The sequence below is a fragment of the Anolis sagrei genome, chromosome 1 (genome assembly GCF_037176765.1).
Source record: "Anolis sagrei isolate rAnoSag1 chromosome 1, rAnoSag1.mat, whole genome shotgun sequence".
Lineage (NCBI taxonomy): Eukaryota > Metazoa > Chordata > Lepidosauria > Squamata > Dactyloidae > Anolis > Anolis sagrei.
Window position 1 is genome coordinate 78,915,085 of NC_090021.1, and position 23,660 is coordinate 78,938,744.

The following is a 23,660-nucleotide window of genomic DNA, read 5'->3' on the forward strand; positions in this document are numbered from 1 at the left end:
AAAAAAAAGAACTGGATGCCAATGAAGCTGAATCTCTGAAGTAATTTTAAAATTACTTTTAAAATGTAACATTTACTTCCTTATTTGGTAACAATTAAAAAAAGGTGTGTGTTTCCTGCATTGCCTGGTTCTTCCATGCCTGTGTAGCTCTTTAGCATCAAGAGCCAATGCACAGAGCTCAGTTATTGCAGGGGAAAACTGTTCTGTAGACAATTATTCTTCTGTTGTCCCGATGATTTAATGATGGAAGAAGCGTAATATTATGGCAAGTTGGAATTAGTAAAATCAGCTAGATTCTGTTAAACCAAACATACTTTAGTTAATCTGCTTTGGCGGTACATCTGTTGGAATTCCTGACTCAGTGAAAAAAAGCAATGAAGGGGTTTCTCTTTTCAGAATCGCACTGAACTGTATTATGGATAAAGTTCATGAACCTGCTTTATATTCCATGCTGGCTGTTTTTCAGCAAGAGTCTAAGAGCTACAATGGGTTGGCTTTCCAGTATCATTTTAAAACTAAGCTTGACATCAAGCAGCCCTTGTGACAGCCCAGTTCTGTGGCTGATAGGGGACTTCTTATCTGTAAAAATAGGTCCCATTCCAAGCCTGAATGCCTCCTTGTGTGGTTCAAAGGCTGGCACTTGCCTTATTTAGATTGTGAGACAGAAATAGATCTTATATCAGGGCATAAAGAGTTCCCATTTTTAAAAAAGAAGTCATGCTATGAACTGGATAACTCTGGAAACTAGATGCTGTGCCAGGTATGTTGTACCTCTGTAGCATTCACAATACATTCAATAGATTTAAAATTTATGTTAAAACTTCATTAATTTCCAATTTTTTATTTGGTCTAATTTGTGAAATGTAGTTGATAGTATTGCTGCCGTCTCAGAAAGAGTTCAGTCTCCTTGGTGCCTAAATCAATTGACGTGTCTGAGAATAATTAGGAAAAATATAGAAAAGATAAACTGTGGCCTACAATATTACTCTCAGAGTTAGAAAGGGGTTAATTACTATATGCAGGGCTAGCTCTTAAGAGCCCTCCAAAATGTTTTCCCCAAAATGTTCTAGTGGTATTGCAGACAATTCTGACACATCTTAGAAATGCCTCAACTCTTCATGGCTAGAATAACACTTTTTCCAACATTAAGTGATGAAGGAGTTGACTTTTGGATTGGATCCTAGGGCGCTTCCACACAGCCTTTTATAGCAGGAGCATTTGTGTTTAAAAAACATCGATGTTTCTGGGCCCCTATCCACACACACACACCAGAAAGCATGCGCTTTCTTGGGTAGGTGTCCAGATATTCTTCCGGGACTGGTCCGGGAGAACACCTGGAAACTCAACCCACCCCCCGCCCCCAAAGCCCTAAAACCCCTTTTAAAAGTAACTTACTGGGCCTCCAGTAGAGTGTTACCGGAGCTCTCCCGGTGCTTAGAAATGACGAGCCAGGAGATGGGGGGGGGGGGAGTGATCCCCCCCCCCCCCCCCCGGCTCTCCTGGTGTGTCATTTCTACACACCGGGACAGCTCCAGCAACACTCTATTGGAGGCTGGGTAAGTTTTCCTTACTTTTAAAATGGGTTTTAGGGCTTTGGGAGAGGGGGTTGGGATTCCCACAGTTTTCCAGACTAATGTAGTCCGGTAAACTGTGGGAGTGGTGTCTGGTAAACTGTGGGAGTGGTGTCCAAGAAGGCACGGAATAAATCCACTAGCTAATTAATTCGCCACACACCAGGGTTTTCCTGGTTGCCCAGAAGTTTCTGCAATAAAGGGGCTGTCTGGATGCGCCCCTAGAATCATACAATTAGAAGGTCCCTCAAAGGCCTCTAGTCAACTCTTGGCCATGCAGTAAAACAAAGCTTACGTTCTTCTGAGAGATGACCACTACAGAACGAATAGACCAGAAATTCAGCCCTTGGTCATAAATTGAGACCACGTGGAGTGAGTGGCCAGTTTTAAGTTCCTGGGTGTGTCTGTTAAAGAGGATCTTACCTGGGTCATTCATACAGCAGCATTGGCTAGCAGGGCCCAGCAGAGACTGAGACTTCTAAGGAACCAACAACTCAATGAAAAGCTGCTGGCAACTTTCTCCACTGTGCTATAGAGAATGTCCTAATCTACTGCATCTGCACATGGTTTGATAACTGCACAGTGGCAGATTGGAAGGCGCTCCAAAGGGTCACCACTTCTGCACAGCGAATTGTTGGTTGCTCTCACCCTCTTTGGAAGAACTTTTAAGTCCCGCAGCCTTAAGAAAGCTCAGAACATTTTTAAGGGCCCATCTCATCCGGCATATTCTTGTTTTGAGTTATTACCATCTGGCAGACAGTACAGAGTGTCAAAGACAAGGACAAACAGACTGAAATATGGCTTTTATCCTAGAACTGTAACTATATTGAACTCCATGGTTTCGCATGAATGTGGCTTTGGGATTGTGCAGTGATGTTTGGAGTGTGGAGTGATAGGTGTGTGTGTGTGTTTTGTGATGAGTGCTGGGGAAAGCATTTAATTTCGTTGTACAATGTGCAATGACAATAAAGTTCCTCTATTCTAGATCTCCCAATAAAAGATAGTTTACCATGCTATACTGTTGAACAACTCTTACTGTCAAGAAGTTTTTCCTGATGTTTAGATGCAATATCTTTCTCTCTTTTTTTGGCAATTTGAATCAATTGAAATTTCTCTTGCTAAGCTGCAGATGACAAGTTTCTCTCTCTTCTATGTGATTTAGATTTTTAAAGATGGCCTTCACACTACCTCCCAGCCTTAACATAGCCAGCTCCATAAACTATTCCTCATAGGGCTTGGTTTTCTCAGTTTTTACTATCATGATATTGATGTCCAGCTAACTGGGTCAGTAGTTGGGTCAAGTTCTCTTCCCCCCCCCCCCCTTTTTTTTTGTAAAGGAGGACAACATGCTGCAGTCTCCTGTTTGCTAGAAACTGTTTTTTATGTTGGAAAAATGGTTTCTCTTGGGTTTAAAATGGTTCAGAGAGGGTCATAAATGTGGTGAAATTGCTCCCACCCATCATGGTCATTTGAAAACTTATATAATACAGGGGTATGTTGCAGCCCTCAATCTCTGATGGTTGATGAGAGTGTGCTTAGGCAAGTGGCAACTTGAGCAGTTTTTGGATCTCATAAAAACTATTCATAAATGGTTAGTTTTGTGCTCTTGCTATCTCATTTTTCCTGTCTGGAGGGATGCTTTCTGAGGGTTTCTAATTCCTTTTTCGAAATACATTTCTGTCTTTGGGTTTTGTGCATTTTGACTTGGGTGAGTGGATCATACTGACACTGTTTGTTGCTCTGTAGCTTTCCATTCTTCACCTGCTGCAGAGATCCTGTCAGAATGACAACTCCTACATACTCTTTCACCTCTTCTCCTCCTCCACCCTCGGGATTTTCTCTCTGTGTGAATCCATCTGCCTTGCCTATCAGTGTGCCAGGAGATATCATCATAAGCCAGCTGGCTTTTTAATTCCCGTCTGGAATTCTAGTAAAATGGTTTTTCTTGAGGCAGAGGAAAAGAGATACACCCCATGGCTTTCTGCGAAATAGTTAACTTTGGTTTGGCTTTATGGCTGTTATCAAATTTCAAGAGAAGGATGTATAAAGGTGAAAGGTTTCCCCTTGACAGTAAGTCTAGTTGTGTCCAACTCTAGGGGGAGGTATTAATCTCATTTTCTAAGCCAAAGAGCCGGCGTTGTCCATAGACACCTCCAAGGTCATATGGCCGGCATTATCGCATGGAGCGCTGTTACCTTCCCACTGAGATGGTACCTACTGATCTACTCACATTTGCATGTTGGCAGAAGCTGGAGCTAACAGCAGGAGCTCATCTTGCTCCCCAGATTCAAACCGCTGACCTTTCAGTCAGCAAGTTCAGCAGTTCAGTGTTTTAACCCACTGTGCCACCAGCGTATATCTATTAAAAAAACATCAAGCAGCCCTGGATTTTCAATGCAGGGTTCTTAAAAGAAAATACTAATACTAATAATGAAAGATCTGCAATTGATCTGGTTTTTTTTTCTTCTTAAATATATGATGGCCAAGTTCAACCAGAAATTCATGTATCTGAGCCTTCAGTACATTTCTTAGAACTGGCAAACAACCAGATGAATCAAGTAGATTCAAACATCAAAATCCACAAAATTGGCAGTAATTCCTAAGAGCTGGAGGGAAAACTAGTCATTCCTCTCCTTTTTGTCTTGCTCTCTCCTGCCCCCTTTCAAATGTCAGTTTGTTCTTTATTAAGTAATTTCCTCCTCCAAAAAGGAAAAAAGGGGCACTTCAGCCTTAAAAGTATCATGTGACTTGTGTTGTCTTTTGAAATGTAAATAATATCCTCTTTCTTTTAGCAGACTAATTTAAAGCAGTGACTCTATATTTAGACTTTGAATTACAACATTTCTAGAGGCGTGTTCCCTCATAATAATCTCATGATCTGCTGTGTAACATAATAAGGTCATAAGGCATCTGAGTCTTGGGTGAGAACTTCTGTGATCTAATGTGATTTCAGGTTTTGCACTATTGTGACAAAACTTTCCAGTGTGGAGCAACCAATGCTTTCTCCTATAAATATGTGGGAAGATAGCAATGTAGACACGTTTTAAGGCTTGTTTATGTGTTCTCTCCACTTGGACAGAACATCATCCATCATCCATTTTGTTACAGCTGATGTTTCTACTCATCTGTGATGTCATTAACTACCACATGACTCCAGGTATGTGTGAAAGGGGCCTCAAGAGAATACCTTAGTTCCGGGGTCCTCAAACTTGGTCTTTTGATGCAGAGCCAGGTCACAGTCCCTCAAACTGTTGGAGGGCCGGATTATAATTTGAAAAAACAAAAACAAAAGATGAATGAATTCCTGTGTGGAGTATGCATATCTTATTTGTAGTGCAAAAAAACAAACAAACACTTAAAAACAATACAATAATTAAAATGAAGAACAATTTTAACAAATATAACCTTATTAGTATTTAAGTGGGAAGTGTGGGCCTGCTTTTGGCTGATGAGATAGGATTATTGTTGTTGTTGTTGTGTGCTTTCAATTCATTCCAGACTTAGGTTGACCCTGAGCGAGGGCTGGGTAAATGACCTTAGAGTGCTGTATCCGGCCCTCAGGCCTTAGTTTGAGGACCTTAGATAATTTGGTGATATGCAAGTGATATATATATATATATATATATTAGCCATCCCCTGCCACGTATTGCTGTGACCTACTCTGGTGGTCATGGGGGTTCTGTGTGGGAGGTTTGGACCAATTCTATTGTTGGTGGGGTTCAGAATGCTCTGTGATTGTAGGCGAACTACAAATCCCAGCAACTACAACTCCCAAATGTCAAGATTCTATTTTCCCCAAACTCCACCAGTGTTCACATTTGGGCATATTGAGTATTCGTGTTGAGTTTGGTCCAGATCCATCATTGTTTGAGTCCACAGTGATCTCTGGATGTAGGTGTACTACAACTCCAAAACCAAAGGACACCCTTCCAGTATTTTCTGTTGGTCATGGGAGAACTGTGTGCCAAGTTTGGTTCAATTCCATCGTTGGTGGAGTTCAGAATGCTCTTTGATTGTAGGTGAACTATAAATCCCAGCAACTACAACTCCCAAATGACAAAATCCATTTTTTTTAGTGAAGGACATACATTGGGTTGCTAGGTGTGTGCTGTCCAAATTTGGTGTCAATTCGTCCAGTGGTTTTTGAGTTCTGTTAATCCTACAAACGAACATTACATTTTTATTTATATAGATAATGTGTATAAAGGCTAGCAGATGAGCTTTTCACTAAAAAGTCCCTGAACAGTAGGGAAAGGGAGTCAGATGACTTTTAAAGCCTACCTTTTCACTTTTGTAGGTGATGTTCAGTGTCCTTCTGCGTAATCTTCTTGATCTTGTAAAAGGTTCTTCCTGCTAATACAGTCTATACCACCTGCAATATGCTGTCTCTGTGTTAACAAAGGCTGGCTTTGAAGCCCAGAAACTGCTGAGGTTTTTTCTAGGACTTCTCAGTTTCCTGTAGTGTTTAAAAGAGATAAGTAGCCATGTAACACGATGAGCTCAGGAGATGAGAGATACTGATGTGAAAGTGTTTAAAATAACCCTGCACCTTTGAATTTAAAAATTGGCACTGCCCTGTATTCAGATCACTTCAATTAAAATCTATCTTTTCCAGGTGGGATTCAGTTTCTGCTCTTTACAAAAAGAGCCTTTCTGTTTCTAGGAACAGCCATAGTGCACGCCTGCTTGCTTTTGTGGAAGCATACTGGTTTGATTGCCAGTGAGCAGTAAGATTTGATAAATATATTTAGGTTACAGAAACCTTGGGCTTACAGTTTTAGTTTTATAGATCTTCTGGAAGGCAGAATGAAACATCTGTTTCCTGATTGTACTTTGATTGAACTACTCAACATTTTTTTAAAAAAAAACCCTGATATTTCCTTTCATATGTGAGCCTTGTTGGCTTACAGCCCGAATCCCCATTTAGCCATGGAAACTCCCTGAATGACCTTGGGTACATCACACACTTTGATTCTCAAGTGAAGGCAAAGGCAAATCCCCCTCTTCAAAATTGAGGTGCACATTCCACTCGATGGCGCATTACACTCAAGTAAATATGGTGGTGTGGTATTGATCTCTGTGACCTGTCATCACATATATTTCCCAGTGCATAGTTTTTTGATTGTTTGTTTTCGTGTCAGGAGCGACTTGAGAAACTCCAAGTCATTTCTGGTGTGAGAGAATTGGCCGTCTGCAAGGCCATTGCCCAGGGGACGCCCGAATGATTTGATGTTTTACCAAAATCCTTGTGGGAGGCTTCTCTCATGTCCCCCGCATGAGGAGCTGGAGCTGACAGAGGAGCTCATCCATGCTCTCATTGGATTCAAACCTCTGACCTGTCGGTCTTCAGTCCTGCTGGCACAAGGGTTTAACCCATTGTACCAATGGGGGCTCCTCAGTGCATTGTTAAATTGTGACCAGTAGTGATTCTCTCCACCCTCCAAATTTTATAGGCATGGCTTACAAAAGAAACTGTATTGTAGAGATGGCCAATTACCCAACAAATATTATCTCTTCTTAGAAGAACTGTGTCTCTGTTAGACATTGTCAAACTGCTTAAGATGTTAGATTTGTAACACACATGACTTTAAAAAACAAGGAAACGTGGACAGAAGTGTATTGGAAGCTAAGCAATTATTTGAAGCTAAGCAAAGTCAGGTCTGGTTCCTACTTGGAAGGAAAACCATCAGGAAATATCAGCTGGTGTGGGCTACATTAAGAGGATGGCAATGAAAATGTATTGCATTTATAGGCCACCTTTCTCCCAGAATGGGTCCTAAGGTAGCTTCCAAAACAATTCAAAATTCACAATAAATTCACCTCTTATTCCTTGTCTAGGAAAACCTATGAAATGCATAGGTTGTTGTGATGGACAGGTGACTTGAAGGCATATTATAATTTGAGTGTTATCTCTGTGATCAGTAAAATGACAGAAATGCAGTATATTGTACATTTAACCATTTTGTCGTGTTCATATGATTTCAGCTGACTGTATTTGGCTGCCCACATAGCATGTGCTTTAGTTGCTAACTCTGTAAGACCTTTGTTTTGCAACTTATTATTTGACTGTTACTTTTATGTAACTGATATAATAATGACAAATTATTTGTATGTTGATGAAACCATGCATTCTATATAATTTTAAACGTGCAGTGAATTACACACATACCCCAAATACTGTTCTTGCAGCATTATGTATTTTGTTTCACAGAATTAATGACTTCTTTGCCATCATACTATGTTATTGGGAAAGGGAGTTTTAAAATGAAGGTACAATTTTTTATCTGCTAACATATGATTTTGTGCTTGATACCATCCCCCTGAAGTACCTTTGACACCCTCTCAACTATATTGAGGTTTGCATTATATCTCCTCATTAAATCTGTCATATTCATGTTGTAATTCGTATTTTTTTCTTTTTCATCATAAATTTTTGAAAGATAATAGAAGCAAACTAGCACGATTGATCTGTTCACCAACATCTTGAAGATTTCATTTTCCCCTTATGTTCCAGCGTCTGTTACTCTTCAGTGGGATTTCACTGAATATCAATTAAGCAAGAAGGTGGAGATTTGGAAAGCAGCTACAGAAATTGATGGGATTTTAGCCAACTTAAATGCTAAGGATATTGATCCAAAATTGCTTGGAAATATTGTTTTGTTTTCATATTGAGTTTAAGTATATCAGCAATTCCTGATGTGTTTGAGAAAGACCCAATTATGTTTTATGTTTTAATTGATACTTGGCTCGCCTATATTACCATGGGAAGGAGAGTAATGTTCTAGTGGCTGTTTGTACCCACATGCAGAGAAGTTGGCTTGACTCGTCTTGTACCAAAACCGCCTAGCAGATGGTGCTTCAGTAGTAAGAGGCATCCCTACTCAGGTTTTAAGCATATTATGGAAGTCTACCAGACTGATGAATAAGCATCCCTTACCTGTGTTAGTAACAATTTTCCATCTAAATGGTGCAGTAGACAACCATCTGTCCATCCAGACTACACATCAAAGAAGATGGCTGCCTTTCTATTTTGACAGCTTCCGCTGTGAAATATATGCATAATTTATAGTTAGCACATGCTTTCTGTTGTTGTATATTCAGTAAATACCGCTTTAATTTCTAAATACACCATTTTGGATGTCCTGGGTCATTTTTCCAATGAGTGATTGGCATGTGCCTGATGAAGAATACAATTTAGGTTTTTTGGGGGCAAGTTTGTAGTAGTCCATTGAGCTTTAATAAGAAACTGGGAAGTGAATGCATTAAATCAGTAAAACATATATCCAGTTGTAATGTAGAATTCATTCAGTCAGAGATTTCTGCTCTTCCTAAGACTTTCTGCATATATTTCTGATTTCAGTATTAATGTCAAAAATAAGTAGTATGATTTTACATTGGATTTGTGCATGTTCAACCACTCGGGGCAACATGTAGTTTGTTTTATTTCCGGAAAAGGAGTATGAGGCCACAGTAGCTTGGAGGTATATCTTGGTCTCAAATCGGTGGACCCCTTATTCTCCGGAGATCTAGTCACGTTCCCCCCCAGAGTCATCTGAAATGAGATGAAGTTTCCTACAGATCTGTTTTCATACTTTGCCATATGGTGGGAAGCACAACCATTTTGCACCTCAAGGTGTTGCCCAGGCGTTCTACCACACGCTGTTTTGCCACTACTGAAACACAGTTTCCCAAATTGGAGATGGTGCCACCACCAACATAACTGTACTACTCAGAAGTGACACCTCTGCAAGTGACACTCTGGGCTTCCCATTGGGAGTGATGAAAGAGATCACTTGTGGGAGTGTATGTGACCCTAACTTCCTGATGCACACTAGAAAGTGCTATAATTAAGATACTATTGAATTGTGGTAGCAGTATGTTGGCAAATTCAGACCAAATACTGTACCACTCTTTCTCCATTTTTGCTGTAGAGTGTGTATAGTGACAAGAAATGTAATGTTGTCTTTTTTCTTATCGTTTCTCCACTATCTGCAGAATGTGACAAGCTCAGGAGAGATGGCTACAGAAGTTCTCAGTATTATTCTCAGGGTCCAACCTTCTCGTCTTCTTCTAGTGCAATCTGTGGAAGTTACCAAGATGATTACGAAGAAATTGAACCAAAGGTAAGGCAATTGGCACACAGTGAGATATTGTACATTGCACAGATAATCTAAAACGGATTCAACATAAAACTGCAGAATTGCAAAAGACACATCTGTTCTGTTCCATGTTGTAAAATGGTATGCTGAATCTTAAAGGCCATGCTGTCTTGGAAACATGAACTTTAGGTTCTATAATGCTGCTCAATTTACAGAGGAAATTAACAACATCCTTGGCAATGTTCCAGGCAAAGGCACTCACTGGTTTAAAAAAAACCGTTTGATTAGGTTGTGTTCCTTCTGTGAACAAATAGAAAATGGAATCATTGTTGCTTTATATAGCATTTACATTCAGATCTCATTTGGAACCTGTGTTTTAGCCATAGAAATATAATACGACCCCCTTATCTGTGAACTCAATATCAGCAATTTCACTTATCCACACTCCAAAATGTATTCTCTACTGGAAGTATATGTGGGCTTCTCTTAAGCCCTCCAGTGCAATTCTATGATATACCTCTGGCCCATGTATAGTCAACATATAGAGCTCATTATTATTCATGGTTCCACAAGGGGTCTTGGAATCTACCCCCACCTTTGGGGATATTGCAAAAGGTAATGGCAAGGTTACTCCTACTTCACCTGTTCCTTATTTGCCATTTATATGTGCAAAGCAGAATTGGACGGAAAAGAATCACAAATTCTTTCTCCTTTTGTAGAGCTGATTTTTAAGGCAAGGTTTATCTTTTTCATTGCCAACAATTTTACCCCACAAATCTTTCCTCCCTGCTCCTGTAGCCAAAATATCTCTTTCTCCTTTATGTGGCTTCACTGACTTTGTTTTCCTCTTTGAGTCTCCCCAGGGGTGAGAAAAGAGGTATATAATTACTGTAAATAAATAATAAATAATTTTCCATACTTCTACACTTTTATGGCTCCATCTGTTCTCTTAATGTCCTGCTTCTTCTTTTTTGCCCAATCCCAAAGTCCTCCATTTCTGATGGCCATTCTCCTTGCACTCCCCCCTCCCTTCATTTGCACATCATTTCTGATTATCTCTTTATCTTTCCACCTTGCAAATTCACAATGCACAGTCACAACTCAATCATTACTAGCCTGTCTTTTTCTCAAGTTAGCCCGAAGATTTGCTACCATTCAATCAGGATGGCAGTATTTGAATGCTTCAGTTTCCCTGGAAGAAACAGAATGCATGCAAAGAAACAGAGACAAAGTGGCCATTGTAGCTTATTTAAAAACAACAACAACAACAACAAAAACAAACAAACAAGCAACCTGTCCCTGTTAATCCTGAAGTACTGACACCGTACTTTAAAAACAGTGAGCATGAAGATACTACTGGAGGACTCAGTGGTATCCTCAGCCCGGCATGCAACATGATCCCCTAAAGTCTGCGGTTACATGCACAGGCTATTTGTACTTGGAGAACTGTAGTGGATTACTTTCAAGTCAATCTGTCTAGAATTCAGTCAGTTTAAATTTACAGTAAACATGTTGTCTTAGCTAATTTCTGAACTGGCACTTTTCTGGGAGTGGGATGGAATATGAAGTTCTCTGTAACCCAGTACTTCCTGGCTGCTTTGTAACCTTGTTTTCTTTGAAATGGAAAAGATAACTTGGACAAATGTTAAGATATTAAATTTGAGGGCATCATTATAATCTGAAGAGAAATTAAAATTATATGTCTGTGTTACTAAGGAGCAGTGTGATGACTTGAAAAAATGGGAGATTGTAGACATACCTAGTATCACATTGCTTAATATCAGACATGGGTAAACATTGACCCTCCAGGTGTTTTGGCTTCAACTCACACAATTTGTATAGGCTGCTAGGAATTGTGGTAGTTGAAGTTCAAAACACCTGGAGGACCGAAGTTTGCCCATTCCTGTTTAATATTATAGCACTCAAAACACGATCACTTTTGTCTGGCAAATAAACTTTTTTTCTGCCAAATGACTGTTAAATTATATTGTCGAAGGCTTTCAGTGCCAGAATCACTGGAGGGTTGTGTGGTTTCCAGGCTGCATGGCTGTGTTCTAACAGCATTGCTCTCCTTCTGAGATGAGGAACCTCATTCTCCTTCTGTAAATCTGGCATTTGGAGATGGAATAATGCATGGAGCTGAGGAGATTTCTGAAAGAAGTATCATATATATTCATTTACGTCAGCCTCATATATAAGTCGAGGACAGATTTTGGGGCCAAAATTATGGATTTTGATAATGATAAGTCAAGGATCATTCTGTAGAGAGAGAGATACCAATGTCCCCTCGTTACCACCATTTTCCCACTCTAGGCATTCAAAAAGAACAGAAGCAGAACTGTGGCAAAAAGAGTTGACGAGGTTGGTGCTTCTTTTAGGTCCTCTCAGAAGGGATTTTCTTTTTGCCATTGTACACAGAGGTAGGGGTGCTTCCTTTTTAAAAATATAAGAGTTAAGGTACCATTGTTACATTGACACATGGGTAAGTCAATCCAGCTTTTTCATTGATTTTCTGACTAAAATTTCTAGACTTATACATGAGTACATAGAGTAATCAATATTTAACACATTTTTAAGAAAAGATCTTGAGGAGTAAGAGATAGCTTTGGAAGTTCTTCCTTTTTGCCATCCGAGGAGGCATTACTTTCCTGGCTGTTATTATTGACTATGCTGCTACATTAGGTAAGAAGGTAACAGATGGGTGGATGAAGGATTTAACATTTGAAGCCTAGAAAGCTTAGAATGTCCTGGCTAGACAGATAATAGTCTGGTTGGACCAAAGATGATCCACACCTTGGAAGGTTTTTGTTTTGATTCATGAATTGTCATGCATCTTAGTTTTGTTCATGAATTGTCACTCAACCCACAAAGGTATTCCTTGGCCCAGATAGAGAGACACATTGCATGGAGCCATTTTTCAGTATGAGAATTGGCCACAATTCAAGTTCATAGCTTGAAAGCAGTATTTTTTTTTCTGGTAGCCTCTTATTGAATTGCAAGGTGTCAAAAGGTTATCTTTACAATTTCAACTCTGTATAGAACTGAAATGTAAAGGTAGTTTTTAGGCACTGTGTGCTTTTCCCCATCAGGAATTCACTTCATGTGCTGTTTTTCATTCCTTTTCTTATCCAATGTCCCTTTATTTAAAACATGACATCCCAGTAATGCTCTTTGTCCTCCTGGTTCTTTCTTCACCACAAACCCATTTGTTTTACATCAAAAAAATGCATTTTCAGGTGGCCACTTTTATCTACTTTCTGAAATTGTGCCTACTATGCTTATTATATATACTTTGTCTGTTGTGTCTTTTTATTTGTGTGTGTGTTCCCCATTTCCCTTTCTTTGCCACTCATTCACTTTCTTTTTCTCTCTCACTCAACAGTCTAGTCTGTTAGACTGCCTCCCTCAGTCTTGCCTTAATGCCTGCTGTTGTTTGATTCCATGGAAAATCAAGGTATCTAGCCCAAAACTGGGCTCATCCAGCTGTAATATCTGCAGCTTGATGTAGCTATCATATTGCAATAACCTCGAGTCTGACTTGTGCTTTTATTTTGAACTTGCACATACTACTGCTTTTTTCTTTGCGCAAAACAAATATTATAATAACAATAGTACTATTTTCATAATTGCTACCGCCTCTGTTGGCAGCTGGGAACTCTTATTTGGATACTTAATGAACAAACTTATTTTTTAACAACGTATTTTGTTAACACTAGCTGCCCATGAAATTGTGTATTATGTGTTTGTAATATACTAAAGTTAGTAATCTAACGTGATTTTATTGGTGATTATAATGTTTACATGCTTTAATTTAATTTTAAAATTTTAACTTAAATGTATTTAATTGTTTGTTTTCTAAAGGCATCGAATAGTTGCCATTTGTAAACTGCCTTGTGTCTCCTTCGGGGTAGAGAAAGGAAGGATATAAATAGAGTAAATAAATAAATTAATAATCTTAACCATTCTGAACTTTCTCATAAATTAGATTAGTACCATAGTGTGTGTTGCGTACTGCACAGTAATTTATTGAATGCTACAAGTTATATGTATTTGAAATGAAAAACAATTATTGGTGTATTTGGTTTGTTTTACCCTAAGAATCAATACACGTGATAGTTATAATTCTCCAGCATAAAAGGACCACCCTGCAGAGCTGACTCTGCAAGACATATTTCCAGGATAAACAAAGAAATAAAATTCTCTTTTCTCTCAGGCATTTCCTGGGTTTTGGTTGTGTTTTGCAAAATGCAGCAGAGTGAGGAACATACTTTTAACTAAACATTTGAAGAGAGACACTGTCTTCAAAGATATGTAAGAGATAAAATTCTTCTGGAGTCATGTCCATATGTAACTCAAGTTTACATGTGTGCACATCTTGTTTTGGATGCCCCATAAGAAACTCTTCAGTAGCTCATGTCCAAGACCCTCCTCAAGGCAGTTGTCATGCCCCAAGGGCACTGACATGGCCATTTACCAGCTGAGGGAGGAAAACAGAGCAGTGACTAGAGGAGGCTTATTCTAGCTTCGATTCACCAGCCAGCAGAAGAGAAATGAGATAATTCTGAATTTCCAATGAGTTGCTGAAGATCCAGTAGAGTAACCTAATTTGTCTTGCCCCATCTGCAATATTCAAAAACATAGCCGTGTTAGTCTATGCAGACATGCCATTATTGCACCTTAGAAACTTCCTTTGATTTCATAGATTTCTGCTAGCAACTTTGTCCTCTTAGCTAATCTCCAAGGGACCGCAAGATCCCTTTGCATACTCTTTGGAGGAAGTGCAGTTGGAAATGGCATGTCTGCATTTTCTGGTCAGTAAAGGTATTAGCACCCCCAGGGCCAGATAGTTAGTTGCTTGGGTGGGGAAGGAACTACATAATACTGCAGATATGGAACAGCATGCCCTACTCTCTGTAGTAAAGGATCTTGTGCAGAATATATGGGAGAAGAGCAGTCTCTTAATACATCTCTGATAGGATAGACTCCATACAATTTTATAAAACAAAATGTAATTGTATTCATTTATCTGGAAATACACACACATACTCTTTTTGTTTTGCCTTCTCATTGTTTGAACTTAATAAAGCATTATCTGAAGGTGTAATCTTAGAAGAAGGAATGTAAAAAATAAATAGGAACTGAAATAAGTCTTATTTTTACATCTTAGAAAGAACAACACCTTCCCTCCATTTCTGGAGTGGTGTAGTGGTTCGAGTGTTGGTTTAGCATTCTGGGAGAGAGTTCAGATCTTCTCAGCCGTGGAAACCTTCTGGCTGACTTTTGGCAGATCCTATCCCATTGCATTTTTGAGAGAAATGTATGGCAAACCCCTCCTCTGAATAATTTTTTCCAAGCAAACCCAGGGATAGGGTTGCCATAAGTCAAACAGCAATTTCTACTAATAGCGGTTTTCTGTTCATTGCATTTAGAATCATAGAATCATAGATTCTATATTTATTGCAAGTGAAGTATAAATAGACCAAATTGTCATCCGAAAGTTTGGGATATCTGAATGTTTTGAAAAGAGAAAAGTGTATATCGTAAATATAGCCTTAGAAAGGAACATTTAGAAAATAAATTAACGATTTTGTCTCTTTTGTAGTAAGTCTATACTTTTTTGTGCATTCACTGAATCAAGTAAATTAATAGAATCATCTTATGTGTATGTGGAAGTTCCACTTTGTTCATTCAGGCTTACTTTGAGACAAGAACTGTGCCATTCTGTCTTCTGGTACATGGCCAACGAAGCTAATCAATATGAAGAACTAAAATTTGAAATTTTGTTATCCCCACAGATAAGTATAGTAAAATAATGTGATCAAATTAAATTAAAAGGATCCTAGGTAACAAGAATTCCAGTCTGGCCACTTTCTACCACCATTTGCCTCCCCAAGTAGTTCTTTTTACTTGGCTAAAGAATATTGGGCTAATGAAATTAAAATATTTAATGTAGTAAACATTAAATCTTTGAGAGATTTAAGCAAAAAAATAAAATAATGCTTTATCAGAATAACTTTATTTGCTCTATTTATTGGCTGGATGGCTGCTTTACTTCCAGTATGTTCCCTCTCTCTCTATTGTCATCTTCCTGACCAGTGTTTTATGTTACAGCTGCTTTTAAGAAATGTTTTTTTCCTTGAAAAAGGGGAAAATCCTGGGGCATCCATTTCCATCTTCGTCTCTTATCATGTCCAGAGTGCCCCTGGTAACTGGCTTATGGCAGCTAGGTTTGGGGATACAACACAGGGTCAACATAACATGACAGCTATTTATTTTGACAGTGTCAGCCAACCAGATAAAAAATAGGTTAGTGGGGCTTGTCATGACCAAGCACCATGCTTTAGGAAAACCCTCTTTGGAAGTTTAAGGAAGGCAAACTTTTAAAAGATAGATCACAGTTGCATAATATTTTAGCTTATCTTTCTGTCTGTGGGACTTGAAAATAAAATCTTACAGGAGATTTCTTAATCTAGCAATTGCATTGTCTCCTATTTTGTTCAAGTCATATCTGTAGAATATACTCTGGACCTGTGAAATGGGCAAAAAGCTTTCTTATTTTCTCCTCTTGTAGTAAGTATACTATAGTATAGTCATAATATGTTCTACTTAATGCTTGAGAATCTCATCACTGCAATGGTCCTTTGATTGAATACAATAATACTGCTTTGTAATGTTCATGTTCTGTGTTTCTCTCAAAATAAGGAAGTACAAACAAAAGAGGAAGCGGAGTTACCTTGTAGTGATTTTGTTGCATGACAAAATTTATAGATGTATTTTAATACAAAAACACATTTCTTATAAAAAAAATGTCCCTGCTGAATCAACTAAGGTCAGCATCCAATCATCATATTTGTGTGTGTGTGTGTGTCTGGAGTGACTTGAGAAACCACAAGTTGCTTCTGGTGTGAGAGATTTGGCCGTCTCCAAGGATGTTGCCCAGGGGACACCTGGATGTTTTGATGTTTTACCATCCTTGTGGGAGGCTTCTCTCATATCCCCGCATGGGGAGCTGGAGCTGACAGAGGGAGCTAATCCATTCTCTTCTCGGATTTGAACCTCTGACCTGTCAGTCTTCAGTCCTGCCAGCAGAAGGGTTTAACCCATTGTGCTATTTGCATTTTGCTTTGAAGAATATTTTCAAATCATCAGAAAAGCAGAGGATGCAAGTTATGTTATAATTTCAAGCACTCCGATCTCTAGTCAAAAATTAACTCATACATATCAAAGTCTGAAGTTGCATTATCTGATAGGATAATGATTACTTTTAATCATTATGCAATCTGCTAGTAGCTGTTGTGTTCTTGGTGAATTAATGCACATATTGTTGAACATACTGCACATGTTGTCAGTGGGAATGTACTTTGTTTATTGGAACAGAATATCCATCTGATTAGTTTTCACTTTTAAATTTAATCAAGCAAGTTTTCTCAAACATAAGTGAATCTTCAGCTGTTGCTTTTGATTGATAATGTGCTGGAATGGGATTAGGATTTGCATGTGGATTGTGAAGATTCCTTTCTTGATAGGACACAACAGGAATGGTTCAATATTTATTTGTCCCTAAAAGCAAATGGTGGATGTTCCAAAAGAATATATTTCAGTGTCTGTTGAATTAGCAGGTATGTTTTTTAAAGGTATATCTTGCTTTGAAGAACCTTCTGAGATTTTTTTTTAAATGCAGAAAATTCAAAGGATGCTCCTGTTGTTTCATCTTTATTGGCTTCCAAGACAAAAGATTGGTATTTTCATTTGGAATAGATAGAGTTGGACTTGGATTTTATTATCTTCTAGTTTAGTATCAGAGATAAGGACTGGCAGATAAAAAGTCTAGGTCTCTTAGTCACTGTATGCCCTTATGTGAGAGGTTTTAGGACAGATTAATAATTCAGTGATGCAGAACTTCTTTCAATTTAATTGAGAGTGGTGTATTCCGGGCTGAACTAAAGGCTAAGGAGTGGGATCAAAAAGGGTAATCTTTTTTGGTAGCTCTAACTACCAATGAATGAACCTTAGAAGAGGCAGTTCACTTTTCGTAGAATGGGAGGAAACCTACAAAAGCCAAGAAACCTATCAAATAATGAGGCTGGAGATTAGGTGATCTAGTGAACCCATGAAAGTCAGACTGTGACATTAAGAGGACTGGATTTGTTCTTCCTCATGTTCAGATGGAATCTCCTCTCTATTAGTTATAGTTACCCACGCCCTTTATATTTCAGAATATTATTGTGAAAAGGTTTTAAACCACATGCTCACACAACAACTGGAGAAAGTTTTTTTTAAAAAAAAGGGTTCATGTTAGATGGACGAAGGTCTGAGTGAAGCCCTTTTTGTTACAATCAGACAAAGTCAGGAAAGTGATTTTCATATGCTGCATGTGTTCACTTTGAAACAAATAGTTTTATTATATAGTAAGATAAATTTGTAAGAAAATAACATTTGCGATGAATTTTTGTCATGTTTTCTTTTATAGTGTTCAACCCCTTCTCCTGAAGAGGAAAAGCTTCTTAGCATCAAGAGACCCAAAACACCAGTTTCAAATGAATTCTCTGATATCAACACTCAAACAAATTGGACGAAATCACTTCCATTGCCAACACCAGAGGAGAAAATGCGGCAGCAAGCTCAAGCGGTCCAAACTGATGTTATACCTATTAACGTAACAGGTAGGCTTTTTATTATATTGCTATGTGGTGAGGAACAACAAGGGATCTTGGTTGATTTAAATGCTTATTTCACATGAAACAAATTAAAAGGTTACATAAAACCTGGAGTGAAAATTGACTATAAAGTACTGATAACATTGCTAGAGAAATATGAAGGAAGAGAAACATGGGTTCATTGGATTTTTACGAAGAATGATGGTAACATAATGCCTTTTGTGTCATGTATGAGTTCCCGCTGTTAGCCCTAGCTTCTGCCAACCTAGCAGTTCAAAAACATGCAAATGTGAGTAGATCAATAGGTACCGCTCCAGTGGGAAGGTAACGGCGCTCTATGCAGTTATGAATGACCTTGGAAGTGTCTATGGACAACATCATCTCTTTGACTTAGAAATGGAAATGATCACCAACCCCCAGAGTCAGACACGACTGGACTTAATGTCAGGGGAAAACCTTTACCTTATCATGTATGTAAAACTGTATTCCTAATGGAAAGATTTATGCTCATTATGAGCGGTGTGTTGAGATATAAAAACTTGGAGAATAGTTTTTTCTGCAGTTAATTTTTGCAACATTTTTTCTTGAAATATTGCAAAGTTTGAGTACAGTATTACCTGACCAAGATACCTAGAGTTGGAAGATCACTTGGGATTACCCAGGGTTAACACCTTGCACATTGTTTCTTTGCTGGGACAATTTGAGAGTGGCATACTAGTGTTCCTTTCTAACCTCAACCCGTTTCTCCCCCCCCCCCCCCCCCAGTGGTTCTGCCAGTAGATGCTTTCTCAGTGAATCTCTGGGATCAGTAGGCAGAAGGGGATTTCTACTGATAGAAGAGGCTTGCCCTTAATCCTATCTCCTCTTCCCCCACCTCCCCGCCACTACATCTTCCAAACAACAAAGGATATTTTAAAATTCACTAAGCTTTCCCATAATCTTGTTTGCAGGACTTGTATAATCATTAAATTAATATTTTTAGTTTCTATAGTGACAGTGGGATTCCTTATGATTTTGAGATAAATTATGCTGATAAAATGACCTTTTATAGCCAAAGGCAAAAACTGTTGACAAAGTGTGACTATGGAACATAAAGTCAAATATGTTGTCTCTTCAGAGAAAACAAATCCAAAATCCACAGCTGGAAGACCAACTAAAATATCACAAAATTGCAAACAGATTTTCACAATCTCCAGAGCTTTTAATCAGGTCAAGTGAGGAAGGGAATAGAAACTGCCTGGTTCTTAAATTGTCAAAGAGAAATGGTAAAGAGCCTGGGACTCCTAGACTCACACATCAGTTAGCATGGCCAGTAGTTGGCGAAGTGATCCAACAATATTTGAAGGACTATGTGTTTCTCTCTCTTGCCATGAAGTTGCATTGACCACAATCTGAATACTGAGTTTGACAAAATTGGGTTGTAGACTTCGTTGGATTTGATTGTGCTAACTCCTGTGTGGATTTCAGATTATATCTAAAGATGCCGGGGAACTTTGATACATACAATGTTGGAGTCTATATTTTTGAAAATGTAAAGTTCAGTATCTGTCTCCATCCTTAAACAAAACACACAATATCCTTGGGGAGTTGATAGTTAAAGTAAAGAGACACCTGATAGATTTTCTACAAGCAATGGTGGTGATTAATGCTATTGAGGTCCTTTGTGCAGTTGTGCACCAAAGGAGGAAAATAACACTAGAACTGTATTCTTTTTCCATTGAAAAGGGAGAGTTGCCAATGTCTCCTCCTTCTCCCTGATGCCGTGCTGTTAAAAGGTTGTGTGGCATCTTTATCAGAATGTGGCCACAATCTGGCTAGTCTGTGGCATATGTAAGGATATCAGTTACTGTCTTCTGTACTTTTTATATTGAATAATAAATAATAATAAAACAATACAGTTGAATACTAATAACTTCTCTCAAACTGGGTGAATTATTACCTCAATATAGATCTCCCAGGTTCATGACAACAGTGGTGAAAGAGAGGGAAGGAGTAAATTTCCTTAATTTCCAGTTCCATTTTCTTCATCTCAACCCCCTCCTCCATTATAAAACTGTGCTTTTGTCATTGAAAACAGTGGGGGATGGGGAGTCCTTAGTGGGATGTGTATAGAAGCCAGGAAAGTGGAAAGGCTTAATATCCTGCAGATCCATTTTCTCATGCAGTGGCCTTGATCCGTCCTCTTTCTACATTCAACATCAGAGATCCAAAATGGTGCATGTAAAGCAGTGGTTCCCAACCTTTGGGCCTCCAGGTGTTTTGGACTTCAGCTCCCACAGTTCCTAACAGCTGGTAAGCTAGCTGGGATTTTTGAGAGTTGAAGCCCAAAACACCTGGAGGCCAAAAGGTTGGGAACCACTGATGTAAAGAATGTGGACATTTCTGTAATTCTGGGAAGAAGGAATCAGAGGTCAGACCTGACCTCTGATGATCATATGGATTCACAGTGCCTTCCCACACACTGTAGCACTGCAGCCTAAGCTGTTACTACAATGAACTGACATTATTTCATTAACAACCAATTAACTTGGATACCTATTATTTTATATTATTATTTAAGCTCTGGAGTTGCCCAAGTCTGCTTTGGAGACTAAGGCGCCATTCTGCATCCTTCTGTATGCAATGAGACTTACTTCTATTTCTGTCTTGGTGTGTTATAAAAGGAAGGAGGGTTATATATGTTATTTCAGTGCCTCTCTATCTAACTGATACATTTAGGCTAGAACATATATTTGTGCCACGCCTTTCCATAAAAGGATAATATTTACATTTATACTATTACCTATTGCAGTAGTTTGTGCTCCTCTCCACAGTGTGGTGTTAGCATCTCAGAAAGAAAATATTAACTCTAAATATGCTTAATCAGAAATTAAGATCCCTTTAAAAGAGATTAATTAGTAATGACTGTGACCTTTCACTCAGTTGAACAACAGATGAACCCCCCCCCCCCCATTTCATCTGTCAGTGCTTTTTAAGTAGGACAGATTGTGGGATTGCAAGTCTGATAGATAACCTGAACCTGTTGGGGGCATGGCATTAATCTGACAAGCTTCTGACTGGCTATCCAGGTTTCGGAATGGATTTAGTTTCTTGGGCCAGCAGGAGCTGAGCTTGCTTTGGAAAGGATATAAGGTTGGCAGCATATGCTTTTTAAACACTGTGTTCTATTTGTTAATCCTGGGATATGTTGTGGTATTGGCTGTGGGTCTTATTCAGACACAAAGGGAAAATAACAGGATCTGGTGATGGTTCTGCTAAATGAAGGCACAAATAAGAGATAAATGATGTCATTCTGCAAATTACTGAAGCACATGCTTATCTCATATTGGGTTCACTGGGCCACATATTAATAAACAGACATATTTAAGTAGCTTTGTGTAAATATTCTACCCAATCGAGGCTATAACCTCTACTTTGATATTTAAAGGAAGGCTATTGACCCAAAACAGTGTCTCCCTTCTTTCTACTCAAAGAATAACAGTCTACTCCCTACTGGATGTCTAGCAAAACAGACCAGTAGTTTGAAACCCTTGCTGAAGATCTCACTGCCTCTCACTTTCTCACCTTCCATATTCCCAGAGTTTCAGAGGTTTCACTTAACAAGAACAGCCTATCTCTGGACTCAAATAACTGAGGATGGAGTAACTGTCTCATAGCCTTTGCTCTTCTATTCCAGAGACATTTGAAACATGTTACAAATTAGTGTGTATTGTGTAACAGTGGCCACACACAACAAAATTCTAGCACATGCCAAGGAAGCTTTTCAGGGAGAAATAACTTGGCTATCCAGATATTCAGAATGGATTTGAAGAGAGTTTATATACATCCGACCTTTCCTTTATGTGAATTAAATAAGAATAAAATTATATATAATATAATTGTATCTTAAGAAAACATATATATTAACTATTCTGTGAATTTCTAAGAATTGAAAAATCTAAACTGAGGGACAAATTAGGGAGATTTTAACTTCTAAATACATATAAACATTTTAACTAATCAGCTTTATTTTTCCAATTGCCAAGTTATTAACTCACTGAAAAGCTAATATATTTAAAGCTATTCAGCCTGTAGTAGTGCTGCTGGTTTTAGTTACGATACAATACACAGTCAGCTTTAAGGCTTTCTCACATGACATGCACTATGTAAGATTTTGTGTTGATTACAACTCAGGTTGGTCAGATAGATTGGATGTAGTTGAGATACCATTTTAGTCTATGTCTAGTTAATACTACTAGCAGTTGGCATGGCTATTTGGATTCAGAATAAAATAGAAACTTGAAAGCCTTTTTGATTACGATTAAATTTAATTTGAGAAGCTGTCAAGTTCTATCAATCTGCTCTTGAAAAAAAACCCTCTTATTTTAAATATAGTAGAATTTTCAAAGATACTAAACTTAATTTGGGCAAACCTGAAATATTTTCAAAATTGACCTTGATCTCATATTCACTTTCACAAGTCTTTATTTGCCTCATGTCTATCAATATAAGTGAAATGTGCAAATAAGCATTTTTAGCATCGCAGGGTGCACTTGACAGCTTGCTGATAGGTTTAGATAACAAGTTCAGTTTTGAAAGACAAACATTTGTTGGGAGCATATATATTTAAGCCTTAAAGTGACTGTGTGCTGTATCTTTTTCCTTCAGTGTATATCCACCCTGTATGACTGAGCTAACATCATATAATTAATGCCTTTTCTTCATTTCTACAATAAGCAAGTGGAAGAAAGTGCATGATGTCAGCGTGCTTGACAGTAATGGTGCTTTGCTTGTTCTACTGTACATCAGGGGAGAACTTTGACCGCCAAGCCAGCATACGGAGGTCTCTAATTTACACAGACACTGTGGTAAGGCGGCCGAAGAAAGTGAAAAGGAGAAAGACTATTACAGGAATTCCTGACAACATCCAAAGAGAGCTAGGTATGGCTCATCAGCACTGTATTCCATTACAATTAATAACTACTGCTGACATTAACTAAAATCATAACATTTACCTGTGCCCATGAAGCTGATACAGTCTGATAGCCTGTCAAAATTTCCAAATGAATGTGCAACTGATCACTGAGAAAGTATAGGTAATGCATTAACTGATTAGTTTGCCCCAACATAAAATAGAAAGGATTTTTTTGCTGATTTTATTGAACGCTGTGCATACTGTGATTTTTGGAACTGTTAAATTTGACCGGAATTGTTAAATCTCTGGTAATGTAACAGCTATTTCAGAAAGGCTTAAATATATATTTGGGGATTATGTCTGTGTGTGTCTGTCTTGCACTGCTTTTACAACTAGTTAACAGAGGAAATACTTGTAACCAGATTTGACAGAAAGGTAA

The 23,660-nt window shown here is 38.4% G+C and overlaps 1 protein-coding gene across 12 annotated transcripts in view; it reads left to right on the forward strand.

Moving 5' to 3' along the window:
* NHSL1 (NHS like 1) overlaps positions 1 to 23,660 on the forward strand; it is a 192,674-nt gene that overhangs the window by 155,256 nt on the left and 13,758 nt on the right. For 7 of the 12 annotated variants that reach the window (XM_060753456.2, XM_060753446.2, XM_060753448.2 and 4 more), the window contains exons 3-6: positions 9,567 to 9,694; positions 13,053 to 13,124; positions 18,141 to 18,333; positions 23,116 to 23,247. In XM_060753456.2, coding sequence (XP_060609439.2) covers positions 9,567 to 9,694; positions 13,053 to 13,124; positions 18,141 to 18,333; positions 23,116 to 23,247 — 525 coding nt within the window. The remainder of the gene's footprint in view (positions 1 to 9,566; positions 9,695 to 13,052; positions 13,125 to 18,140; positions 18,334 to 23,115; positions 23,248 to 23,660) is intronic. The other 5 variants (XM_060753447.2, XM_060753452.2, XM_060753455.2 and 2 more) reach the window with 3 other exon arrangements.